The sequence below is a fragment of the Corythoichthys intestinalis genome, chromosome 9 (genome assembly GCF_030265065.1).
Source record: "Corythoichthys intestinalis isolate RoL2023-P3 chromosome 9, ASM3026506v1, whole genome shotgun sequence".
Taxonomy (NCBI): Eukaryota; Metazoa; Chordata; class Actinopteri; order Syngnathiformes; family Syngnathidae; genus Corythoichthys; species Corythoichthys intestinalis.
The window spans coordinates 13,624,101-13,649,446 of NC_080403.1; the positions used below are offsets into that span (position 1 = coordinate 13,624,101).

Below are 25,346 nucleotides of genomic sequence, written 5' to 3' on the forward strand. Positions count from 1 at the left end.
GAAATATCATGCTTTGAGGCTGTTTTTCTGCAAAGGGACCAGGACGACTGATCTGTGTAAAGGAAAGAATGAATGGGGCCATGTATTGAGAGAGTTTGAGTGAAAATCTCCTTCCATCAGCAAGGGCATTGAAGATGAGACATGGCTGGGTCTTTCATCATGACAATGATCCCAAACACACAGCCAGGGCAACAAAGGAGTGGCTTTGTAAGAAGCATTTCAAGGTCCTGGAGTGGCCTGGCCAGCCTCCAAATCTAAACCCCATCGAAAATCTGTAGAGGGAGTTGAAAGTCCGTGTTGCCAAACGACAGCCCCAAAACATCACTGCTCTAGAGGAGATCTGCATGGAGGAATGGGCCAAAATAGCAGCAACAGTGTGTGAAAAGCTTGTGAAGAGTTACAGAAAACGTTTGGCCTCCAGTTATTGCCAACAAAGGGTACGTAACAAAGTATTGAGATGAACTTTTGGTATTGACCAAATACTTATTTTCCACACCAATTTGCAAATAAATTCTTTAAAAATCAAACAGTGTGATTTTCTGTTTTTTTTTTTCCACATTCTGTCTCTCATGGTTAAGGTTTACCCATGTTGACAATTACAGGCCTCTCTAATATTTTCAAGTGGGAGAACTTGCACCATTAGTGGTTGACTAAATACTTATTTTCCCCACTCTACATAGAAAATCTTATCTTAATAAGGGTTTAACAACATCACGCATTGATCTATTGTATGCGAAAGAGTGAGTCATACACTGCTGCTCCTTTGGTCTTCATGCGGCTCTGGGATGCTTCCAGCACAGGAGGAAGTACACAATTCTCCAGTTCTAGTTTCTTACGAAGCCCACTCACAACCTGCCAATATACAAACCTCAGTAAATAGTTGAAGATCATGTTGAGTTCTACACAACCAAATGAGATCTCTTACAAAAGCTATAAATTGAAATGCTTTTATTGACATGGTCATCGAGATGTTACTTTAACAATAAATTTATTACTAAGGTAGAAGCTTGAAGTGGAGTACTGCACACTTGCACAACAGTGCTGCATCAAAATTGTTCATTGCTCTCGAATAAAGATTTCGCTCTTGCACCTGATCTAATTAGATCATGCTTTGAGCAGGGAGTGCATTTGCAAAATAGCTTTCTTACCTGTTGTTTTATTACCTTATTGAATATGTGATTGCTGTGTTTGATGCTCCATTTAGTCCCTGCATACGGGATTCATAGACCCTTAGTTACATTCGTAACTTTCGTTCTCACCTCATAGGCATCAGACGCTGAAATGGAATGCAGAATAAATTTGACCACCACAGGCAAGTCTTCCAGTTGCACGGCAGCCAAGGTGATCATAACAGCTCCACGGACCTAAAACAACATTAACAAGGACATCTTGATACTTGTGCAATTACAGATAACACATTAAAGCCACAGTCAGGTTCATGAGAAATCGAAAAATGATCATGGACTGCGAGTTTTAATGACTAAGTGAGAAGAAATACACGTAATTAAAAGGAAAGACAATAATGTTAAATGACTTTTTTATTTCTTCGACATTTTTATTGATTTATACACAGACAAAACAAATGCTGCTTAGTAATATTTGATCAAATATTTATGGAAACAGTTGGGGGGGAAATAAAAGGAAAATAATAATAACAATAAAGAAACTTCTTTAAGTATATTTTATTGTTTTTCAAGATAGTCACCAGTGTTTCAATGCACTATATGCTTAGTGGGCCGCCAGGCTTGCCTTGCACCTCTCCAAGGCTAAAACAGTGCTCCAAATAAGTTTAAAAAGTGTATGTATTTTAACCACATCTGGTGATAGGTTGAAGGAGCAATGGCAAATCTAATGGTCGACTGGACAAACCTATCCCAGCTCTCTGCCATTTTACTGAATTGCATTGTATTTTTGTTTGTTAAAATGTATTTCAAGACTGTCCCTTTTGTAAGAATCTACATTTAAGTATTGTTAACTGTGTTATAACAACACATAATAGTCAGAATTTATAAGTTCCTGTCAACCTCAGTGGTCTTCTCTACTACCAGGCTTTGGAGGTTTTCTGGGGGAAATCAAAATGGTCAATACTACATTTATATCTTAACTCCAGTCTCTTGCTGGCTGTGTTTCAAATACGCCATCATGCCATAAGAAGGAAAATGAGAAAAACTATGTTACTCGCCAAACACTTTTGGACCTAACGTAGCCCGATTGTTTTCCTGAAACGGATGCATGAATAAAGATACCTGGGCTGAATATGCATATTTTTCTACACCTATGATAAAAGTCTACAAAAGGTTTCATTATCAATTTTCTGTAAAAGATTATCCTGTGCAACTATGCTCAAGTGTGTCGTGTGTAACATTGTGGGTAGGGACTGCCCATTGCTGAAACTCTTCCAGAACTGTCTGCTTTGGGAAATAGCAAAGTAGAACCAAATTTCACCATCTGAATAGACCCCAATCACGTGACGTCACAACTCCGCCCCCCTGACTGGAGCCGCCATATTGTCCGTCAGCTCATCGTGTTTACATACAGTATTACCGCTACGTACAGTCCTCCTATTACTGCATGTTTTTCTGCTTGTCTAAGGAATCACCGCCTAGTAAACGAACCCAAAAACCTTCCTGACAATCGTTAACATTGATTAATCAAAATGGTGAAGGCATGTGTGGCGGCTGGTTGCAGTAACAGAGAAGATAAACGTGATAAGAAGATAAACATTTTAGTCGTTGCTGTGTGCCCATTGTTAAAAGGGCAAATCTCGAAAGCAGCACGGTTTGTTTTATCTCGGTCCATGATGCGTTTGTGTTGACAGCCGTTAGATAGCAGCGAAAACATCAATATGGTGCCAACACGATCGCAGACATCATCAGACAGAGACTACGAAGCTCGTCGCCACGGTCGCGCAGCAAGAAGGTGAGCGTAACAACAGGTGTTGTGCAGAAAAAATAGCCGCCCTGCGTGAAATGTCTCCCCTGACGGGAACTAATAAATGCCATACCTGTGTGATTGTCATTGGGATATGGTCATGAAAACCTGTAGACCAGGGGTCAGCAACCTTTTTGGTGTGGCGTGCCACTTTCAAATTTTCTTGTCAATCAGTGTGCCACACCCAGATTAATGACGCACATCCGAATTTTTATATCCAACAGAGCTGTAATTTTACTCCAAACAAAACAACATGAACATACGTTGAAATCTTACAACTACCATTCTTCTTTATCAAATAACTAAAAAATAAATGTATATTGTAGAAAATATCAAAACTTGAGCATCATCTTATGTAAACATATCACACACACACAACCCAGCAAGAAAAGGGGAACAAGCGTGATTCTCAGTGCAGGTCTCTCACAGTACAGAGCGGGCTGTTTTAACCTTCGAAGTCAGAACAGGCGACTACTTTGTCTTGTTCACTAACAGTGAATTCTACGCACAATTTTAGGTTTTATATAACAAATACAAAAGATGCCTACCTTAATGTGATCCCTGGCCCTGTTTTCCAAGAATTTCATGTTTTGTCTCGTAGTGGCGTTTGACACTTGTTGTGCGACACACACACAACGCTCTCGAGGCATAATGCACAGAGCAAGCGGAAGTAACCAGCCAAAAAGTTGTTACCGGCACCCCCAAGGGGCCGCTGTCCCCTACAGTATGACCAGCTTACTAGTTAAGCGTAAGAAAAAGAGAGGCAGGGAGCAAGGGGTTGAGAGAGAGTTGTGCGAAGAGCGCCATGAAAAGTGGCTGTGTCCCATGCTGGTTTTAGTTTTGTTAATAAAAGTCTCCAGCAAAATACCATCCAACATGTCACTGTGTTTTTATACACATCACCACCTCTCTGAAGTAAGCACCGGGCGAATCGACCACAACAAGCCACGTTAATCGCCTGTCCACTTCACACTATGGTGCAGAGTTGCAATTATCAAAAAGTGCAATTGGTAACACAGTGTACTTCCGCCAGCTCTCTGATTGGTCGGCTTCGTGACATGTTAGTAGCGTGGGCTGAATTAAACGCGCAGAGAAAAAAATCCGACAAGCGCAGGAGTCGAGAAATTGGGGAAGAGCTGGAGGTGTGCTCAAAATCCATTATTGCTCGCATATAACGCCACAGGCAGAGTGGGTGAGAGGGGCGGTCCCGTAAAGCCCCTAAATAACAGGGCGCGCAACTGAAAATGCCTTAATTTCCGGTAAAAAAAAAGGCGCATTGTAAATGGGCTCGCTTCCGCTATCCAAACAGCTAAACATGAAAAGGTTCACACTCCGGATGTTTTCAGTAATCCTTTATGTGTCTCTTTTCTTTTTTGTGAAACTAAAACAATGAAAAAATACACGCAATCAGCAACAATGCTGCAAATAACAAAAATGCCATCCATATATGCAAGCACAATTAGCCTGTATTCAGTAGTTCTTAATTAGAAATATCAAACAAATTTCCCCTCAAACATGCAGCCTAAAGACAATATAAAGAGTGTAATTCTTAATTTGACAACAAAATACTCACAGACGTTGCTCTAAAGAACACAAATGCCACTCAAGTTGTGAGTGTGGAGCTGCCATGTAACACATTGAATCACATTTGAAGAACTTCCCATATGCATTTTTCTTCTAGTGTTTTAGAACCAATAAATAAAACGGCCACAAGATGGGGCGCTTCAGCAACTGATAAAGTTACAACCGACAATAAACATAACACGCATTTTTTTTTTTTTTTTTGCCATGCCCTCGCGTGTCACTGGTTAACCCTTCGCGTGCCAGTGCTGACACGCGTGTCATAGGTTGCCGACCCCTGCTGTAGACTAATACATTTCTGTTCAAAGATGGTTATGTGGCCCAGTCCACGATTTGTTACTAAAATATAGTACTAATATTTTGTGTAATTTAATTATTTAAAACTGATCTCACATTTGTAAATCCATTACTGTAAGGCGTCCATGAAAACATTTGATGTTTTCATGTCAATAAAGCGTTATAAATAAGTGCTCCCGTCAGGGAGGACATTTCACGCGGGGCAGCTATTTTTCGGCACACACCTGCCCGTTGTCGATTAAGTTTCATTTTACAATCGTGACAACGGTGACGCTCAGCAGACCAAATGTCGATTTATATCCGGACCGGTGCCGATTTTGGGTACCCGACTCCTCATCGTGACATAAACTGGAGTATGATTGGAAATTTTGTGGTGTCAGGACGAGGACGGGAGGAAACATCGGTTTGTGCATCAAATATGAATCTGGCGACTGGATCGACCGAAGCTTTTCCAAATAACGGCTTTTATGCAACTCATCCAATGAGTTTACAGCGTTTGAAAGCACTGGTGTTCTGCCAAAATCTGCTACATCGGCAAAACGTCCTACATTAGTCGAATTTGACACCCAAAGTACTACCGTGTGCTCAAAACTTGTTTTGTTTAGATGCATACAGGAATAACGTACTAAAACAATGCCTGCAGAAAATACTTAAATGTAGTTATATCAAATAAGGACGGTTTAAATGCACTACGTGACTGATGTGGTCAACTGCTTCAAAGCTAACACAAAAAAACAATGGTTAAAAGTATGAGAGGGTAACACATGCAAAAAGTATCTTTGAGGCAGTGAAAAGGTTCTAAATAACTAAATAAAAACAAAAATAGTGAGTACTCGCCGCTTCTAACCCATGTGCGCATGCGTGTGGATGCGTGTGCAAGCGCGCTGTGCATTGTGTAGGACGTTTCGCCGCGGAGTAAGGAATGGCCGAACACCGGGGCTTCCATAATTTGCAAGTGAATCCACCTTTAGAAACTACGATCAATGACAATACCGACACACAATGATGGACAATATGGCGGCACAATACAGCGATCACGTGATTGTGTGGGGTCTATATGCCAACAGACTGAAACTGTCACTACCAGCTTGAATACAAGACAATGGGAAACTATATGCAATAACTGCTTGACGAAAACCTTCAATATGGCGTCGGTGGAGCCTTAGGGGATTGTGCGTCAACCGACTTTCGTAGTTGACCTAGCTGACTTCTTCAAATTTTGTCCTTCTACCCTAACTTACTACTAGAATTTATTGTTAAACTCATGTATACAAAATGACATGAACATTCACAACATATTGTCATGTTTTCAAAACACATAAAAAGTTTGATTGCATTTGAGTAGGTACCTCAGTCAGTAATGATGAGCTGAGGTTCAAACTTGAGAGGGCATCCAAGATAGGAACAGTTAACTGAGTGTTTTCCTTCAGCAAAGAACTGTACACAATGTATGATATTTTCAGCGAATCCTCACTTATTCTTATTATATCTGATAGGTTACTGCACATACTTTAACTCCCTGGCTATATCATTGTGTTGGGTGTCCTCCAGTATTTCCGGCAGGCTGGTGATAATATCACGCTGGACGTCCACTGGTGCCACTGACAGCAGCTCCATGAGCTTGGTTGCCAACTCCTACATTAAACACAGGTAATATTCAAAATGCTGATTTATGCAAGGAGCATACATATAACATCCCCCGTGCATAACTGTAACATCCACCGAGCAAAGGTCATGAAAGAAATGATTACCTTGCTTTCCACCACTCTGTCAAGCCACTTGAGCTGATTGATGATAATGCGTGGAATACTGAGCCCAGCATCGTCACCACTAGGAGAAAAAACATGGTGCTGTCACAATTACTGCACTTCAAAAGAATCAAAAGAAACCAAAAGAAATGGATGACATGATAATTAAGATTGACTGACCTGCTGAGCATATATTCAGGTAATTTCTCAAGCAACGTGTTAATAATAGGAGTCTAAATTTGGAGAGGAGTATGAATTAGAACGGTATATATGAAGCTGCTGTTTTGGGCTACTAGTACCTGAAGCATCTCAATGCCAAGCAGCATGCGGACCAAGCTTTCCTGGAAGGAGCTGACACAGCTACAAGACAAGAACATGTGCATGTTACATATAGGCTGTATTGGCTGAGCCAAAATTGTGTTGGTTCGTTCCACTGAAATGGATCTACGTGACCTCTGCATTGTAATTTACATACGTTGCTAATTACTACCAAAAAAAAAGTTCTACTCACGGTTTCCAGTCATTTTTTAGTAATTAGCGTTTTCGTGTCGGTCTTTTTTTCCCCGTGGCGCAGTGATATTGATACGGCGGAGTCGTATCGTCAGTGTGTGAAGCCATTTTAGGTCACGTGCACCAATAGGAGACGAGGACTGTTGCTATGCGCTTCGATAAACAAACAATATGGCGGCGACCGTGCCAAGCTACAACACGAGCGAAGATGAACCAAAGATAAGAAAACCGCATTCGGAATTTAGTCAAAAGGCATCGAAACGATGCTATATGCATCTCTCAACTGTCCAAGGGCGAAAAAGGGCAGGAATTTGGAAAAAAACGTGCAGAGCCCGCGTGGTTGCGTCAGACAATGGCTTTCTTCCCAGGCTCCGTCGAAGGATCTTGCTGAAAATGCGTCGACTGGGATTTTTAACGACATTCACTACAGGTAAGCCACACGCGCGCCTTTACTACAAGGTTAATTGTTATTAACTTATGCTTTAAAAAAATCTTATTTAAACTAGTGTCGTAACGATACCATTTTTTAGCCCAGATATCAATACCACTTTGTTATAAAATGTATATAGGGTACAGTGTGTCGAAAGTGAATCCAGTAGAACTTTTTATTGCATACCAGTTATGGGTGACAATGGCTAAATAAACCTTTTGGCTCGAGAACATCAAGCTGTAGTCAATAAAAGCCCTGATACTGACGTGGCAGTGATTGCTGTTAGTCTGCAGATAGATTTACAGTGTAAATTGCATTTTTTCACAGGAGGAGGCAACAGAACGAGGACTGACGTCTCTAAGGTCTCTGCAGCTCCTGGCACTAGTGTGTGTTCAGCACTCATTGGCATCCATACATTCACAGGTTGTGACTCTGCTTGTGCCTTTCATGGCAAAGGCAAAAAAAACCTTTTCTTTTGCACGTCATAAAAAAGAATACCTGACTGGGTTTGCAAAGCTGGGCAGCAGTTTTAAACTTGACCTACAAACATTTAACACGTTGTGTAAATACGTGTGCCACCTGTTTTGCCAGTCATGTGCCAAAAATGATGCCAAATGCAGATCTTTCTGTATGGCCTCGTCAGTCTTGCCAGAACATTCTATTCCCCCCAAAACTGATGCTCTGTACCAACATTGCAGGACAGCAGACTATCAAGCAGCAATTATGAAACGTTGTCTGACAGTTAAAATGTGTGCCCCTTCACCCATTGGGAATGGGTGGGACATTGAGGATGGGCAGTTGGCAGTGACATGGATGACTAAAAATCCTGCCCGATACTGTTTTGCAAGTAGTCAACTGTAGTTGAAAGGTAACCAATTGTGACATGGGAAGATGTTCCTTTATGTCTGCAAAACGTTCTTGTACTGATTTATATCGGTGCCAAGCATGTGAGAATGTTTCCAAAGAAACAGAAGACACTTGGATGGGATGATGACTTTGAGTAAAGCGATTTTGAGGAGTAATGTTGTCATGTACAGTTTTACTATTCTTTTATTTCTATTTTTTTATTCGTTTTTCAATATTTGTATGTGTAATAATGTGTATTTCTATAGTATGAGATACTTCCATGTTTAAATAAATGTGTACCAACAGTACTATACTTGAATGATTCCAACCTTTTGTGTATATACAGTGTGATTAAAAAAGGCTGTGCCAAAATCAAAATGCCATGTCAAAAACGAAAAACATAAAAAAAAATAAAAATAAAAACTACCTTGGACAGATGTAGGAAGTAACTAAGTTTAATTTCATGTTTTCATAGTACTCAAGTATGGCCATCACCAGCAGCATGGACAACATCAAGTTGACATGAGAATTCCTCCCTCCCTCGTTGATTGCGTCTGTTATGTAATCTTTCATGTCATCAATATTCGCTGGAAGTGGTGGAACATACACTTAGTGTATAACATACGTTATGTGCCATAAAGATGGATAACGAACTTTGTCTTTAACATACCAACACGTCCAGCAAGTACTGATGATGTGAAATATCGAACAACAGTCGCAATCAAGACAATAACTGCGACATGCACACGTTTGAGAGGAATTCTCATCGTGGCTTGATTTTGTCCGTGCTGCTGGGTGTGCTCACATTTGAGCACTTGTGAAACATGAAATAAAACTTGGAAGTTATCTTCAACACGTGTCCATCACTTCTTTTGTGATGTCTTTCATTTTTTAAGTATCACCTTATGATTTTGGCACATTATATTTTTGATCACCCTTTAATTTTTTTGTCTTATTCCATTTTTGCCATGATTCACATCTAGGAGGGTGTGGTAGCAATTGGGTTGATTTTCAGCTATTTATGATCATGGCGTGCATTTTTTATTTTATATATTTCATTGCATAGTAGGTTGTGATATTTTTAATATGACACATAAGCCTTTAGCTTAATTCAATATATATTTCATTGTGCTGGGTGCAAATCATTAATGTTGAAGTGTTTCCTTCAAGAAATTAGCTACATTTCTCATTCTGAATTCACCTATGTGTATACTAAGGCACCAATACTTGTTTCAAATGTTTGGTAGATGTGTTTATGACATTTGATAAAGATTTTGTGTTGCCAGAATTAATATAACACTTAAAACAAGCAAAAACAGCAACACTAGATCTGTATTTTTGTGTATTCACATCAGGATACATTTCTGGCTGGTGACTAAGTTAGGAGGGTATTGGCTTTGAAAAAATCAATTTTCTAAGCACTTTTTCCATGGTCCCAATAAAGCCATATTTCCACAAGCTTGTCCATTCGCAGCACTTCCTGGTCAACTCTAATCTTTTAATGGACGACGGTCTCACAGAAGAAGTTGTAGCTGTCAGTGAAGGGTGTTTCAGTTCTGAAAAACACGCACACACACATAAACCATGTGAGAACTGTTTCATCCATATCATATTTACATAATCTTCCAATCCAAATTATATAGGCTTGTCTATTCTGCCATTTTTTCCTGAATAAAATTATCAAATAGGTTTTTGGAACTACGGTTAAACAGACTAAATACTATGTTATTTGTCAATCTAAACTTTTTGCTCAAAGTTAACAATCTAACATCATAATAATGACCGCTACAGCCCAGAACTCACATTGCAAGTCTTAACTTCATATGTGATCTGACCAGAAGCCCACAACTCCCATAGTTATTCACAACAAAAGGCGTGTGTGTGGCTTACCTGTAGTCAATGTCGTTAAAAATCCCATTCGACGCATTTTCAGCAAGATCCTTCGACGGAGCCTGGGAAGAAAGCCATTGTCTGACGCAACCACGCGGGCTCTGCACGTTTTTTCCAAATTCCTGCCCTTTTTCGCCCTTGGACAGTTGAGAGATGCATATAGCATCGTTTCGATGCCTTTTGACTAAATTCCGAATGCGGTTTTCTTATCTTTGGTTCATCTTCGCTCGTGTCGTAGCTTGGCACGGTCGCCGCCATATTGTTTGTTTATCGAAGCGCATAGCAACAGTCCTCGTCTCCTATTGGTGCACGTGACCTAAAATGGCTTCACACACTGACGATACGACTCCGCCGTATCAATATCACTGCGCCACGGGGGAAAAAAAGACCGACACGAAAACGCTAATTACTAAAAAATGACTGGAAACCGTGAGTAGAACTTTTTTTTTGGTAGGAATTAGCAACGTATGTAAATTACAATGCAGAGATCATGTAGATCCATTTCAGTGGAACGAAATCCATTTTCTAAGCACTTTTTCCATGGTGCCAATACAGCCTAATATATAGAAATTTACACTAGATACTTTTCTCTGCACCTCGCTTTTAGTTCAAATTATGTAACTATCATTGTTTTCTAAAGATAAAAGCATTTTGATTATTAAATTGCAAAGATCTTCTGCTTTCATACAGAGGTATGAAAATGGGTCAATGGTTAAAAAGGTGAGAAGGGTGTGGAAGAAATATGTTCCGGTACACCGTACAACCCAACAAAATACTGAGCTCTGTCGACCCACATGGCGTTTTAGCAGGGCCATGCAAAGACTGTTGGAGGGGTGTGTGCTCATTGATCAAAAGGGCCTTCAACCTCTACATCAAAACTTCCTTCCTCAACGTGTTTAAGAACAAACCACATCAGATGGTCACTCAGCCACCAACAGCACAGTTTTCTCAAAACTATTATTTCATTATTATATTTGACACCTCTAGCACCTAATAATAAAGCACTGACATAAAATCTTATTGAAAAATAAAATTGTAATTGTGTTTATAATTGTATTTTATACCCGACTATCCTTGCAAATTCTTATTCTTACCAAGTGTGCTATTCACCCAGCTGATGAGGTATCCACCGCCTTTAGCAGCCTCATCCAACTCCTTTTTTTTTTAATCCCTCAGGCATGTCTATATAATGAAATATAAATCTTAAATTTAAAAAAAATCTCCCAGTGGCTTTTATTTTTAAAGCTTTCTTAATTTCTTTCTCTCTCAATAACTATGGAGGTATTTTATGAATCAAACAAAAAAAGTTGCTTCAATCAAAAACAAAATTGCTTCAATCAAAATATATATTTTCAATCCAAAAAACTCACTTCAATAAAAAAATTTAAAAAAAAAAAAAAAAAAATGTGTTTGAATGCAAAAATTAATTTGAGACACAAAAGCATTTGAAAACTATTTTTCTTGGTTGAAACAACTTTTTTCATTGAAGTAATGTTTTGCCTTTGAGCCACATTTTGGCTGGAACATTTGTGGTTTTATTATTTAATCAAAAAATAAGTTGCTTCAAACAAAAAAAAATATTTAAACAAAATTTACTTCAGTCACCTGGTATCACCATCGGGCAGTCTTGGAACACATGGGAGGAGGCAATTCCTAAACCTGTCTGCATCCTCAATATGAGACTCTAGTCCACTGATGAATTCCTGCACAACCTGTGTGATGTCATAACTATCTTTAAAAAAATGTAGACATTATATCTAAATGTTCTTGTTTTATTCATTTTATGAAATGAGTATTGCATACTCACACCAGGGTATCTGGGACTCTTCTGTATCTTTTGCCTTATCCTTTTTTGAAACACCACCTGGTCAACAGCTAGGGAGAAAGACAGAGGCATTTACGTATGAATGGTGGGTTACATTTTAGTCACCGATTGTTTTGAAGTTTACCAATCTCGTTGGACACGCTGCCTTGAGTCAATGTGACGCCTGCCTCTCGCACAAACATGTTAAAAACATTTTCAATGGTCTCTTGTTGAGCTGACACATTAGACTGGTGGCCAGTGGTACGAATCTTCTTTGCTTCTGTGTGCACACAAAACATGTACATTTTGTCAAGTAAAAGCAATGGTAGTATATGTTCCTCTCCACCTGTCATCCACAGAAAACAGCCAGGCCAAAAAATCCAAATGACTGAGCAGCAGCATAATAGTGAACCATGAAACATTATCAGGTATGCCAGGATTTTTTTTTTTTTTTGCATGCCCTGCCCACGCGCAAATATGTTTTCGACCCCAGATTTTATTTAGAATTAAAGACCATATATTGTCCAGTGGTGTGAATGCTTGTGTCTATATCTGCGAGCCTTTAAGGAAATGGCTAGACATGGGTGGTGTCACATGTGGTCATCTTTGACAAATTTCCCCCTTGACGACAAATGTCTGGTAGTGCAAAATCAAATAAATACAGCCAATGAATAAAACAAACGTCATCAGTAGAGCTGGGAATCTTTGGGCACCTAACGATTCGATTACGATTACGATTCAGAGGCTCCGATTCGATTATAAAACGATTATTGATGCACCCCCCTCCTTTTTTTGTTTTAAATGTTTTGTACATTAGTTCCAAAATTGTTCAAAAATACTCTCAGGCTAAACCAAACTACTATTTCAGTATCAAGTTAACATATAGCAGTAAAAACATATACAAAAATATCAGTAAATAAAAAACTCTAGTCCCCATTCTATATCAGCAGCTTTAAACTACATTCAATTATTTTAATGTTGTGAATCAACCGTTAAAGTTGTTAAAATTGCTCCCGTCATTCCATAATTTCCCTTTTTTCTACTTTCGACATGTGAAAGTTTTAAAACTATTTTAAAGATAGATTCAAATCAATATTTTACCGATTTAGGAGTATTTTAGATAAAAAGTTAATTAGGTTTGCTTGGAAGGTTCGCTACAACAGCCTTGCAGGGAAGTGTACTGCTTTAAGATGGCGGCCGTTTACTACGCCCGCATCTAGCTTTTTGTAGCTGTGCTGCTTACGCTACCGAATCAATTGTGCATCTAGTCCTATATAAATGATATCTACCGTGACATTATGTCGATGTACTTTATAGCAGCTTTTCGGCAGCAGTCAGGTATGTTGTTTTGTTGTTTTTTTTTAATCTCGTGGCATGAGTTGAGCTAGAGCCGTGAGTTGAGCATTGGCATAACCCGAGGGACCGGGTAATGAGAAGCATGATGTTTAGCTATTCTCGCTCCCTTCCTCATTGTCCCAAAGACCGCGCGGCGCGCTGAGTGTGTTGTACTTCCGCTTTACTTTGCATATTTCAATAATCGGAATTTGGATGTTTGTGAATCGTTCTCGAATCTTCCACGGCCGAATCGCGAATAATCTAAGAATCGGAAATTTTGCACACCTCTAGTCATCAGGCTGTTAAGCAAATTGTATTTCTTGTATTCTTTGTTGATGACACGTTATTACATATCACGGAGCGCTAAGCTAGTTGTCGATTATGCTAATTAGTGTCTTATGTGTCCGTTTTTATTGTGTTTTGGAGAAGCATATTAGCACTTGAATTACTGTTAGATAGTAAAGTGTTCTCATTTCTTTTCATAGAAAGCCACACACATAAACCCATTCCTACAACAGTAAGGGTCTCATTTCAACACAAACTCAAACTGTAATTTGTCATACAAGAGCGTGTGCTTAGTTTGAAATTGGATTTGCATTGTATTTATGAACAACTGCTTGATAAAGAAAACTGATTCATTAAAGTCTGGCTTCTCCATATTCAATTTTGTTTTGTATGTTTAAAGAAAATAAATGAATCATTGACACAATTGATTCTTCTTGTGCGCTTTGCCCACAAGAAAAAAATCAGCAGCACTTTTTTTCTAATTCAATAATAATAATAATAATACATTTTATTTCTACAGCACTTTTCAAACCACACAAAGACGCTTCACAAGAGACATGGAATCACAGTACGATAAAAAAGGTATTAAAAGGATAAAAGATCAAAAGCCAATAAAAAGAAGTAAAAATATAAACAGAGCTAGGGGTTATGGTGGGTAGAAAGAGTGAACAGGTGTGTTTTCAGTCTGGATTTGAAAAGTGATAGGGTAGATTTGCTGCGAAGATCAGGGGGTAGGGAGTTCCAGAGTTGGGGGGCACACTGACTAAAAGCTCTGGAACCAAAGGTGGAGAGGCGGACACAGGGGACAGAGAGGGGGAGAATAGTGGTAGAGCGGAGTGGAGGGGTTGGATTGTTTAAATGGATTAGATTGCAAAGGTAGGGAGGGGCCAGGCCATGGAGTGTTTTAAGGGGGATGATGAGGATCCTGTAATTGATTCTTTGTTTGACAGGAGGCCAGTGAAGTTGACGGAAGTTGGGGGTGATGTGGTGTGTTGCAGGGGTCCGAGTGATGAGGCGTGCTGCTGAGTTCTGGAGGAGCTGCAGTTTCTGGAGGGACTTGTTCGGGAGACCGAAGAGCAGTGAGTTGCAATAATCGAGCCGGGAGTTTATTAGATTACAGACCAGGGTGGAAGCGGTATGGCAGGTGAGAGAAAGGAGGAGATGAGAAATGTTGTGAAGGTGGAAATAGGCTGATCTGGTGATGCTGTTGATATGTCACCGGAAGGAGAGCGTGCTGTCGGGGATGACACCCAGACTCTTAACCTGAGACGAAGGAGAGATCGGTATATCGTTGATGGTAATCGAGAACTTATGGACATGAGAGAGCATTGCGGTGGTTCCAAGTAGGAGGTTCTTCTGTTTTGGAGTTGTTGGGTAGGAGGAAGTTAGAGGAGAACCAGGAGTTAATTTCATCTAAGCAGAGGGTGAGGGAGGAAGGTGGGAGGGAGACGGTTGGTTTTGAGGAGATGTAGAGCTGGCTGTCATCAGCGTAACAGTGGAAGTGAATGTTGTGTTTGCAGAAGATGGAACCGAGGGGGAGAATGTAAATGATAAAGAGGAGCGGCCCCAAGACAGAACCCTGGGGCACGCCAGCGGTTACAGGGAGGAAATTGGATTTATGAGGGCCGAATTTGACGAATTGTGTGCGGCTGGACAGGTAGGAAGTGAACCAGGAAAGGGGTGTCTGGGTGATACCAATGGAGGAGTCGGTCGAGAAGGATCATGTGGGAAATGGTGTCGAAGGCGGCAGTGAGATCGAGGAGGACGAGAATTGATAATAAACTAGGGCTGTCCCAAACGACTAATTTCCTCCCGATTAGTCAGCCGACTATTTTTACAATTAGTCGACTAATCTATTTTTTTTTTATTTTTATTTTTTTTTAACTAATTTAATAATGAAATTTTTGTTAAAGCTCATTAATTCACAAAAAAAATTTTTGGAACACCTAAATTCTTTATTACCATATAAATAAATAACAAATATCAATAATAAATCACAAACAATGAGGTCAAATGCTGCTGGCATTAACTGGAGCAAAAAAATGTAAATGGAAACACTGTGACTCCCCCTTTTTTTAACAGGAGTCAAAACAATTCTTACTCTTTTTGCGGTATGTCATTGTCTATATTGTTCTAATTGTTAAAATGAACTGCAATGTCCCGGACAATCATTTTCAGAATACTTTGTGTGAGTTCAGATGCTCTTTCCGGTGTGCATTCCGCATTTTTTGGGGAGGGGAAAAACTGTTCAACTTTTGTTTTAACCTGAAGATAACGCAGAGGGCACACTGAAATATTACCACAATTATTTTGACTGAAAGGCACACATACCCACAGTAACAAAAATTAAGTATATAGTATTAATTTTATAGTATACTACTATATGTATATACACAATAATACTTTATAATATAAAGTAACTAACATTAGTGCAGTCATGGATTACAGTAAGCAGGCCAGTGGTGTTTCCATTTTTTATTATATTATGTATATACAGGATATACAGTATGTATATATTTTCCCTAAGTGGGAGCTTTCATGATCCTAATAAATGTAATAATAATTTAAAAAATATATAATTATATTAATTATTTTATTAAATAAAAATGCGCGTTGATACTGCACACATAAAGGCAACTTCCATTTTAAAAATCGTTAGAGAGTTGTTTGTATGGACTTAGAATCTGCTAGCTTGTTGTTTCTTGTTGTCTTAGAAAATTATACTTGGCTGACGGCGCTTCAAGTGTTCGTTTATAGCCGAAGTGCTACCGTGGTATGCGAGCTCAGCTTAGCAAAGAGGACACACAGTGGCACCCTCCATATTTTCCTTGAAATAATTCCAGGCGCTGGCTATTCTGGTCCACTTTTTTGGCTTTATGCCGCTTTCACGTGTTACCATCTCTGCCCTTTTTGGAAATTGGCGGTGTTTTCAACTCCTCACCAGCGATTCACTTGGTTCGTTGTCGTCTGTTCGTCCGGGTTCGTCCGATTTCCTCCTCAGGAAGGCGGCGGCGTGCATAAAAACACCGAGAGGCGTCGGATGGCTCTTTAAGGATACTTTTATTGACCAAAACAAAATCGTGGGGGATGAAGCCACTCAACTCGGCGCTACCCGTGCACTTTTCCAACTCGCCGATCACGCTCCCTCTCTCTCGCTCGCTCGCCCACTTTCTTCCTCTTTGCTCAATCTGACAACGCCGGTGTAGCTACACCTGTATGTATGTCACATTGAAATAACAGTGGCCCCCTTTGGGGTGCCAGTAACAACCGCCTGTATCGCAAGCGCCCGCCATTCTAAACTTTATCCGCATGTAATTTTTTTTAACCCGTCACTACCCTGTTTTGCCCGTCGATGCATTTAGGTCATTGATGACGTCGACAACGTCGACTAGTCGGGACAGCTCTATAATAAACCAAAGTCTGATGCTATGAGGAGGTCTATTGTTACTTACAACATGCCCAAAACAACTTCAAGTTAAATTGTGAAGGTAATTGAAGTAAAGGTAATTGAAAAAAGTGACATTCATCCGATTTATCGATTAATCATTTAATTAATCGTCTGATCAATTGATTATAAAAAAAATCCTCGTTAGTTACAGCCCTAATATATAAATGAAATAAACACAAAAGGTCCCTTTTGCCCCAGATGAGCCGAGTATCAATACTTATTGTAATCAAATATTGTATCAAGATACAACATTTCATAATCGATACTTTTAAAAACCCTGTGTTTACCGAAATCCTGAAAGCCCCGAAACCAACACCAAACCACTGGTAAAGTCACACAATACTAACTATTTATTAGTAATTAAGGACTTTTTTTTCCCTTACTTACTTTTTATGAATTCACCCCTAGCCTTTTAGGCACCAGCTCGTGTGAGCCCAGATTGCACATAGAATAAGTACTGTACATTAGTGAGCAAACAGATATTTTTTCAGGCCGTTATGTCTTGTTGTCATAACTTAAGGATAGTATGTAACTGTAATAGTGTGCGACTTACTAGCAGTTGAGGAGGCGTTTTTCTCTCCATTATCCAGAGACGAGCCTCGCTTTTTCCGCATCATCTGGTACACAGAGACAACAATTATGCTACATTGAAGACGAGCCTAAACAACGAAGCTAAATTCATGTTAGTTCATCAACTAATTTACGCCAAATGCGATAGCGCTAACGTTAGCTTGTCATCAGCCGTAACGTAGTTATCATTTCAGAGTTTCACAGTTAAATAAACCTCCTGCATTTGGCTTGATAAATGATGGGAAAAGCAACCTTGATAAGACCTGTATGCTACGAAGAGCTAGCCGCCCACAGAGTAGACTTTTCTCAGATTTCCTTTTCCACTGCTTACAAAATATAATTCGCGCCACAATGTTCAGCACGTCAGCTGTGCAGCCTAGGGACTGTCTGCAATTACACAGCTAAAGAGTAAATAAATACAGCAGGATGTGTAATTTTCACCAAAAATATAAATACTGCATAGTTAATACTGCATGATTTTTTTATGATCCTTTTACACCCTGCCATGCCAGGCAAAATTATGTACACTGTATCCTCTGACAAAGCAGTTTATGCAAAACTACACATACAGACGGTTTCTGTCTCTAGAAGCTTGCATTTATACACAGTGTGCTCTTATCTGGGCGGCAGGCTGTATGTGTTACTGACATTTTGTCACATCGGCACGCATTGTGAATATAAACAAACTAACTTGAACAGGTTACCTAAAGCATGTCGGTGACGAAGAGTTTTTGATTAAATTAGGTGTTCGGGAGTATTTTGGAAGTGTTGTTCGAACGTCAAACCTTACATTAGTCGTTAATGTTCAATCTAATTTAAGTTTTTAAAAGAATAAAGGTGCTTCCATCTTGGTCGTCCTGCCTCGGAGTGAACTATCTTGACAGGTGACGGAAGATCTTTGGTACATCTCCAAGTTTCCTCCAATCCTTTGCAAAGTAGTTCAGTCGGTTTATGCAGGTCTTCAGACAGGAAGCAAACTCTCGAGCTCAAACATGGCAAAGCGATTTTACGACCTTACGGCTAAACTGCTAACAGGGGAAACTTTACAATTATCTGCGCTTCAAGGCAAAGTCGTCCTAATTGAGAACGTCGCATCTCTCTGAGGTACAACCACCAGGGATTACACCCAGATGAACGAGCTCCACGAGCGGTATGCCAGTCAGGGGCTCGTTATCCTGGGTGTTCCCTGCAACCAGTTTGGTCACCAGGTAAGCACAACCTACAAAGTAATGCATCACTACTTATATTTTCTGCTTTTTCTCCCTCATTTTCTACTCGGTTTGCCCCACGCACACGGGGAACTTAACTTATATCAGTAACGCGTCTAAACATACAAAATGTCAATGTGTTACAAAACTCTTGTTTAAATGTACCTGAACATCCCACCCTTTAGTAATAATTTGGCTGAGTTTGTCATCTTGACCTGAAATGTGTAGAATTTCATGTTTGACAAAGGCTTTTCTTCCAAAGTGTTAATTTTTGTCTCTCTGAGACAAAAATTAAATGAAAAAAATTAATGAATATTAAAACAATGTGGTCTAGATTTACTGAAAATTGACCTCTTTAACCTTTGTATTTTTGGGAATAAATAGAATTAGAAATTATTAAAACCAAATTAATCAAATTAAAATGCATTCAAATAGAAATGCACTCTGATTACGCCTCCTAATAAATAACGTTGATTTACTTTTTACTTTATTTAACTCATTGCCTGCCATTGACAATAGACTTCCAATTTATTTTAAACTATAAGGTTGGCTGTGAATGCTCATTTTTCAATGCCATCACTCACTGCAAGCCTCTTTCAGTCAAAATGGATAGGAAGTTCAGCGCCGCCAATGGCAACCAATTAGTTAAATCAATGCCCAGAACACAGTGCTGAAATACCCAAATGAAGCCATGCTTACATTTAGTTGTACTCTTAGCCAAAGCTGGTTAACCTTCTACCACCTGAAGACCATTAAATCGTGCACATGTATACATGGTTGGGGTAAATGAATGAAGAACATATTTGCAAATTAAAGCTAAAAAAAAAAATGGTAAATTTGATAATTTCCCTCTGATGATTGCTCACGACACCCATTGATAGTCACTGCAAGCACACTGGAATGAGGAAATTGCTCAACAATTTACAATGCTCACAAAAACTCCAAACAAAAGAGCCCTTATGAATGTACGGTAGTTAATGCTTAAACTGCCGTGACAAATGACATTGTTGGCAGGTCATTGGTGGATTCCCTAGTTTGGTAACTTGCTGCACATCAAACAAGTCAGCAGAACCTCAACAAATTCTTCCTAGAGGGTAACCTAACCAAATTTGTGTTGTTGCATATTTGGAAGTGTGTGTGCATGTATGTATGTGTATATATACTAGGACTGCAACTATCGAATATTTTAGTAATCGAGTAATCGACTGAAAATTCTATCGAATAATCGAGTAATCGAATAAAACATTTTTAGGTGAAGAGCAATTATAAATATACATGCGAAAACAAGACATTTCATCTAATATTGAACCATTTTCAGTAAATCAATGTCTTTATTTTCGATGTACATTGTTGAAAACAGCCAATAATTGCATCCCAGATGTGACTAGAATAAAAAAAATAATAATTCAATGCTTTCACTCAAAAAACATATATATACGCTTGATAACACACATCACTTAAAAGTTACAGTGCCTTGCAAAAGTATTTGGCCCCCTTGAACCTTGCAACTTTTCGCCACATTTCAGGCTTCAAACAAAGATATAAAATTTTATTTTTTTGTCAAGAATCAACAAGTGGGACACAATCGTGAAGTGGAACAAAATTTATTGGATAATTTAAACTTTTTTAACAAATAAAAAACTGAAAAGTGGGGCGTGCAATATTATTCGGCCCCCTTGCGTTAATACTTTGTAGCGCCACCTTTTGCTCCAATTACAGCTGCAAGTCGCTTGGGGTATGTTTCTATCAGTTTTGCCCATCGAGAGACTGACATTCTTGCCCATTCTTCCTTGCAAAACCGCTCGAGCTCAGTGAGGTTGGATGGAGAGTGTTTGTGAACAGCAGTCTTCAGCTCTTTCCACAGATTCTCGATTGGATTCAGGTCTGGACTTTGACTTGGCCATTCTAACACCTGGATACGTTTATTTTTGAACCATTCCATTGTAGATTTGGCTTTATGTTTTGGATCATTGTCCTGTTGGAAGATAACTCTCCGTCCCAGTCTCTGGTCTTGTGCAGATACCAACAGGTTTTCTTCCAGAATGTTCCTGTATTTGGCTGCATCCATCTTCCCGTCAATTTTAACCATCTTCCCTGTCCCTGCTGAAGAAAAGCAGGCCCAAACCATGATGCTGCCACCACCATGTTTGACAGTGGGGATGGTGTGTTCAGGGTGATGAGCTGTGTTGCTTTTACGCCATATCGTTTTGCATTGTGGCCAAAAAGTTCAATTTTGGTTTCATCTGACCAGAGCACCTTCTTCCACATTTGGTGTGTCTCCCAGGTGGCTTGTGGCAAACTTTAAACGAGACTTTTTATGGATATCTTTGAGAAATGGCTTTCTTCTTGCCACTCTTCCATAAAGGCCAGATTTGTGCAGTGTACGACTGATTGTTGTCCTATGGGCAGACTCTCCCACCTCAGCTGTAGATCTCTGCAGTTCATCCAGAGTGATCATGGGCCTCTTGGCTGCATCTCTGATCAGTTTTCTCCTTGTTTGAGAAGAAAGTTTGGAAGGACGGCCGGGTCTTGGTAGATTTGCAGTGGTCTGATGCTCCTTCCATTTCAATATGATGGCTTGCACAGTGCTCCTTGAGATGTTTAAAGCTTGGGAAATCTTTTTGTATCCAAATCCGGCTTTAAACTTCTCCACAACAGTATCTCGGACCTGCCTGGTGTGTTCCTTGGTTTTCATAATGCTCTCTGCACTTTAAACAGAACCCTGAGACTATCACAGAGCAGGTGCATTTATACGGAGACTTGATTACACACAGGTGGATTCTATTTATCATCATCGGTCATTTAGGACAACATTGGATCATTCAGAGATCCTCACTGAACTTCTGGAGTGAGTTTGCTGCACTGAAAGTAAAGGGGCCGAATAATATTGCACGCCCCACTTTTCAGTTTTTTGTTAAAAAAGTTTAAATTATCCAATAAATGTTGTTCCACTTCACGATTGTGTCCCACTTGATTCTTGACAAAAAAATTAAATTTCATATCTTTATGTCTGAAGCCTGAAATGTGGCGAAAGGTTGCAAAATTCAAGGGGGCCGAATACTTTTGCAAGGCACTGTAGGTGTTTTTCCCATGTGTTTCAATTGAATTTCTATTTGTGTCAAGCTGCAAGTCCTGATAGGATTTTTTCCAGTGTTCAAAATAAATGATACCTGCTGTATTGGATCACATTAGGGACCAGTGCTACTTGGTGTTTTATCCAGCAATGACTACTGACCTAAAATTGACAGTTAGCATTATTGTTTTTTTTTTTTTTTACACCCTCATCACTCTACAACCGTATGTTTTCATAGATTAAATAAAGCCTGTATGTAAGACACGTTAGCGACGCATCGACAGTGGTCATAATTGATAGAAACCTAGCCCTCCGCAGGGCTAACGTTACGTGAGCGAGCGACAGTTAATGTTATTTATTAGCGCTTAGAAGTCTACTGCTTTAAGATAGCTGTTTACCAACGCCGACTGTCATTTCGCATCTAGTTCAACGTACATGTGATCTCTGAGACGCATCAGATGCTAACAGCTAGCACCGTAGCATCATGCTGGCTAGTTTTTAGCAACGTTGGTGTCATTTGTAGCGGCTGTCAGCTGCATTTTTTTTTTTTTAAATGCTCCTTCCGTACGCACGTGACATCAGCGCGTTGTCCTGCATTAAAAGTAGTCCGGCAAAATGTGATGCTTAGAGCTGTCAAAATTAAACGATTACTCGAGGTGAATAAAATTACTTGGGTCAGTTTTTAAACTCGAGTTGCTCGAGTATTTGTTTCAGCTCTTATACATATATACATACATACACACACAAACACAGAGTATAAGCAAGACATTGTGAGGATAAGCGGAATGGAAAATGAATCATTTCAATTCCCTAATGGAGTGATGCAGAAAGTAGATCGATGGACTTTGACCTTTTAGTGTTATGTGTGTGTATATATATCTATGTATACACACACATTACATGATATACATATATTTTATTGAAATGCATTATGTTGACTCACTGGGCAATCACTGAATTACTATTGATATCATCATTGCTGTGTTAATTCAACATTCTTTTTGTGCAGGAGAACTGCAAAAATGAGGAAATCCTCCAGTCATTGAAGTACATCAGACCTGGTAACGGCTTCGAGCCCAAGTTTCAGCTCCTTGAGAAGGTAGAAGTGAACGGAAAGGATGCCCACCCGTTGTTCGTGTTCCTACGGGAGAGCCTGCCATTCCCCAGCGACGACCCTACCTCTCTGATGAACGACCCTAAATTCATCATCTGGAGCCCCGTGTGCAGGAATGACGTGTCCTGGAACTTTGAGAAGTTCCTCATCGGGTCAGACGGGGTGCCCTTCAAGCGCTACAGCCGCAGGTTCCTTACAAGTGACATCGAAGGAGACATCAAAAAGCTCTTGAGCCACGCAAACTAAGAAAAGCTTCTCAGCCTGTCAGAACCACCTGTGCTCTCTTGTCGACATGTATGCTGTTTTCTGAATTTTTACTCAATGAAGGTGACCTCTGAAACCAAGCAACTTGTGAGGAGGTTACATGATGCACTGTAAAGAATCTGAACTCTTCAGCTACATTAAACGCATGTAAAGCACAGCTGTGGCTTCTAAATAACAAATAAAGGTTTGTTCCTCCAGTGTTGACCAATGACTTGTAAAATTATGTTCAGCGTTTACATCATTTAAGAGTTCCTGTAGTCCATTTCGCAACACCTATAACTGCACCATCTTTACATGACTTCCTTTGCAAGATTTCACAACCACAAATGGAACATAAATCACACTAGTACAGCAAAACCATCACAGAACCAAATTATTGTGACCCCCAATGACTTACAAGTTTTAATTTCAAAACCAATTTTCTCTTAAGTAATTTAAAGTTACCAGTTCCCACAACAAAATGTAAACTAAACAAGAAATTTTCATTTCAATATTTGAACATTCTTGATCCCCTTCAACCACTTCTGCTGTTTAACTAGTTTGATCAATTATTTAACAAGACATACCGGTAGACTATCAATTAAACGTGTTGCCAAATATGGTTAAAAAGAGTAGCTTTAATTTTTTTCTCTTCCCTTTGCTATATCACAATTTGTGTTTATTTCCACACATTAACTCTTTAGTGGACTATACCTTGTGTGGTGGCATGACAAAAGGCAAGTCATTAAACAGCACGTTGATTCCAAACAAAGCATGTTATTGTCGAGGCATCCAGTCTTTATTGTAGTTTGACTTCAAACATTTCAATTTAAAAACAAATCCTGTAGATATCAGCATGATAAATATGAGGACAAGAATGTTTACACCTATTTAAAATAGCGTGATTATTTACATATCTTCAGTTAGGTTGGATCCTTTTGGATTTGGTGACCCAAAATCACTGATTGTTTTAGCTTCTGAATTAAGATTACTACATATAGGACATGTCATTGGCAAATGGAAAGTAGTGGAGTTCGTCCAGTACAAGACGACCTATATGATGGTGACAATTCATTTATCCACCACTACAAAACCTTAAGTGCCTTACAATCAGAGCACAATCCAACATTCACTAATTGTGCTTAATGGGATCGTTCATCATAGACACTAGTATGATATAGCTATTCAAACTGGGAGAGCCGTGTAAGATTTTGACTGGATGCTTCTAGCCCTGCCTCCATACGATAATTTGCAGACTGTCAGGATCAATTTTGTGTCTCCTAAATCTGTGTGCTTGCAAGATCTCAAACAACATACCGTAGTCATTTCTTTACTGCACTGCAATCGTATACATAATTTATCCTAAGCCTTTTGCAAAAAGGTCCAGAAATGTATGACAGATCACAAAAACCCATAATGTCCAGGTTGCACACTAGAAGAAGGTATGGGTTGAATTCACCAAGAAGTCAACGTGCCTCTTTATCCAAACTAAAGGCCACTTTTTGCAGTGAGATCACAACTAAAGTCCTGTGTGTCTGTGTGGGACAAGCTGCTCGTTTTGGCTCAAGTAATGTCCAGAAAATGGAGTTGAAATCTCACAGCAGGCTCATCTAGACCAACTTTTATACATACCTTGGAACACTTTGGTTGAGACAAGCTTCGCATTTGGCTTCTAAGAAGAAATTCTGCTTTGTGGGCATCAAGCTTTTGTTCATCCACAGCAACAAAGTTTCTCCTCTTGACTAACTTAATTTTCTCTCTGGTCGACTGACGCCATAGTAGACGTAAATCTAAGTATTGTTATGGTTGGGATAACATTGATGGTCTTTGTCACTAAAGCAGCGTATGCGTGTATGTTTGGCGCCATGAGCTCAATTTAAGTCCATGTCGTCCTCAGCAGCGTCAGGGGCTCCTCCCAGCGAGGCAGAAGGCTGCGTTTTGCTGAGGCCATCCTCTTCCCTCCGCTGATAGAATAGCACGTAGGCTGCTTTAGTCTGCAAGGGGAGGACAAAGGTAGGGTTACAAAGGCAGGG

General features: G+C 39.5%; 3 protein-coding genes across 8 annotated transcripts in view; 1 reads left to right on the forward strand and 2 right to left on the reverse strand.

Annotated features, from left to right (window-relative positions):
- The window catches only part of fancd2 (FA complementation group D2), a 40,085-nt gene extending 21,951 nt beyond the window's left edge, over positions 1-18,134 (reverse strand). Inside the window, exons 1-12 of one of the 5 annotated variants that reach the window (XM_057845505.1) lie at positions 17,939-18,134; positions 17,659-17,722; positions 12,183-12,317; positions 12,041-12,108; positions 11,839-11,945; positions 6,857-6,917; positions 6,738-6,790; positions 6,561-6,639; positions 6,320-6,444; positions 6,159-6,246; positions 1,260-1,364; positions 752-852 (exon numbers count right to left, since the gene is read on the reverse strand). In XM_057845505.1, the coding sequence (XP_057701488.1) occupies positions 752-852; positions 1,260-1,364; positions 6,159-6,246; positions 6,320-6,444; positions 6,561-6,639; positions 6,738-6,790; positions 6,857-6,917; positions 11,839-11,945; positions 12,041-12,108; positions 12,183-12,317; positions 17,659-17,722 (986 nt within the window). In that variant the 5' untranslated portion in view covers positions 17,939-18,134. Of the gene's footprint in view, positions 1-751; positions 853-1,259; positions 1,365-6,158; positions 6,247-6,319; positions 6,445-6,560; positions 6,640-6,737; positions 6,791-6,856; positions 6,918-7,068; positions 7,097-11,838; positions 11,946-12,040; positions 12,109-12,182; positions 12,318-17,658; positions 17,723-17,927 lie in introns of those variants that run through there. The other 4 variants (XM_057845504.1, XM_057845506.1, XM_057845507.1 and 1 more) reach the window with 4 other exon arrangements.
- A 330-nt stretch (positions 18,135-18,464) lies between these two features.
- On the forward strand, positions 18,465-23,538 carry gpx1b (glutathione peroxidase 1b). Its single transcript, XM_057845519.1, has 2 exons — positions 18,465-18,883; positions 22,966-23,538. The coding sequence occupies exons 1-2, from the start codon at positions 18,668-18,670 to the stop codon at positions 23,314-23,316; spliced, it is 567 nt and encodes a 188-aa protein (XP_057701502.1). The 5' UTR covers positions 18,465-18,667; the 3' UTR covers positions 23,317-23,538.
- Positions 23,539-24,090: 552 nt separating this feature from the next.
- usp4 (ubiquitin specific peptidase 4 (proto-oncogene)) overlaps positions 24,091-25,346 on the reverse strand; it is a 31,293-nt gene continuing 30,037 nt past the window's right edge. For both annotated transcript variants that reach the window (XM_057845510.1, XM_057845509.1), the window contains exon 22: positions 24,091-25,307. In XM_057845510.1, the coding sequence (XP_057701493.1) occupies positions 25,185-25,307 (123 nt within the window). In that variant the 3' untranslated portion in view covers positions 24,091-25,184. The remainder of the gene's footprint in view (positions 25,308-25,346) is intronic.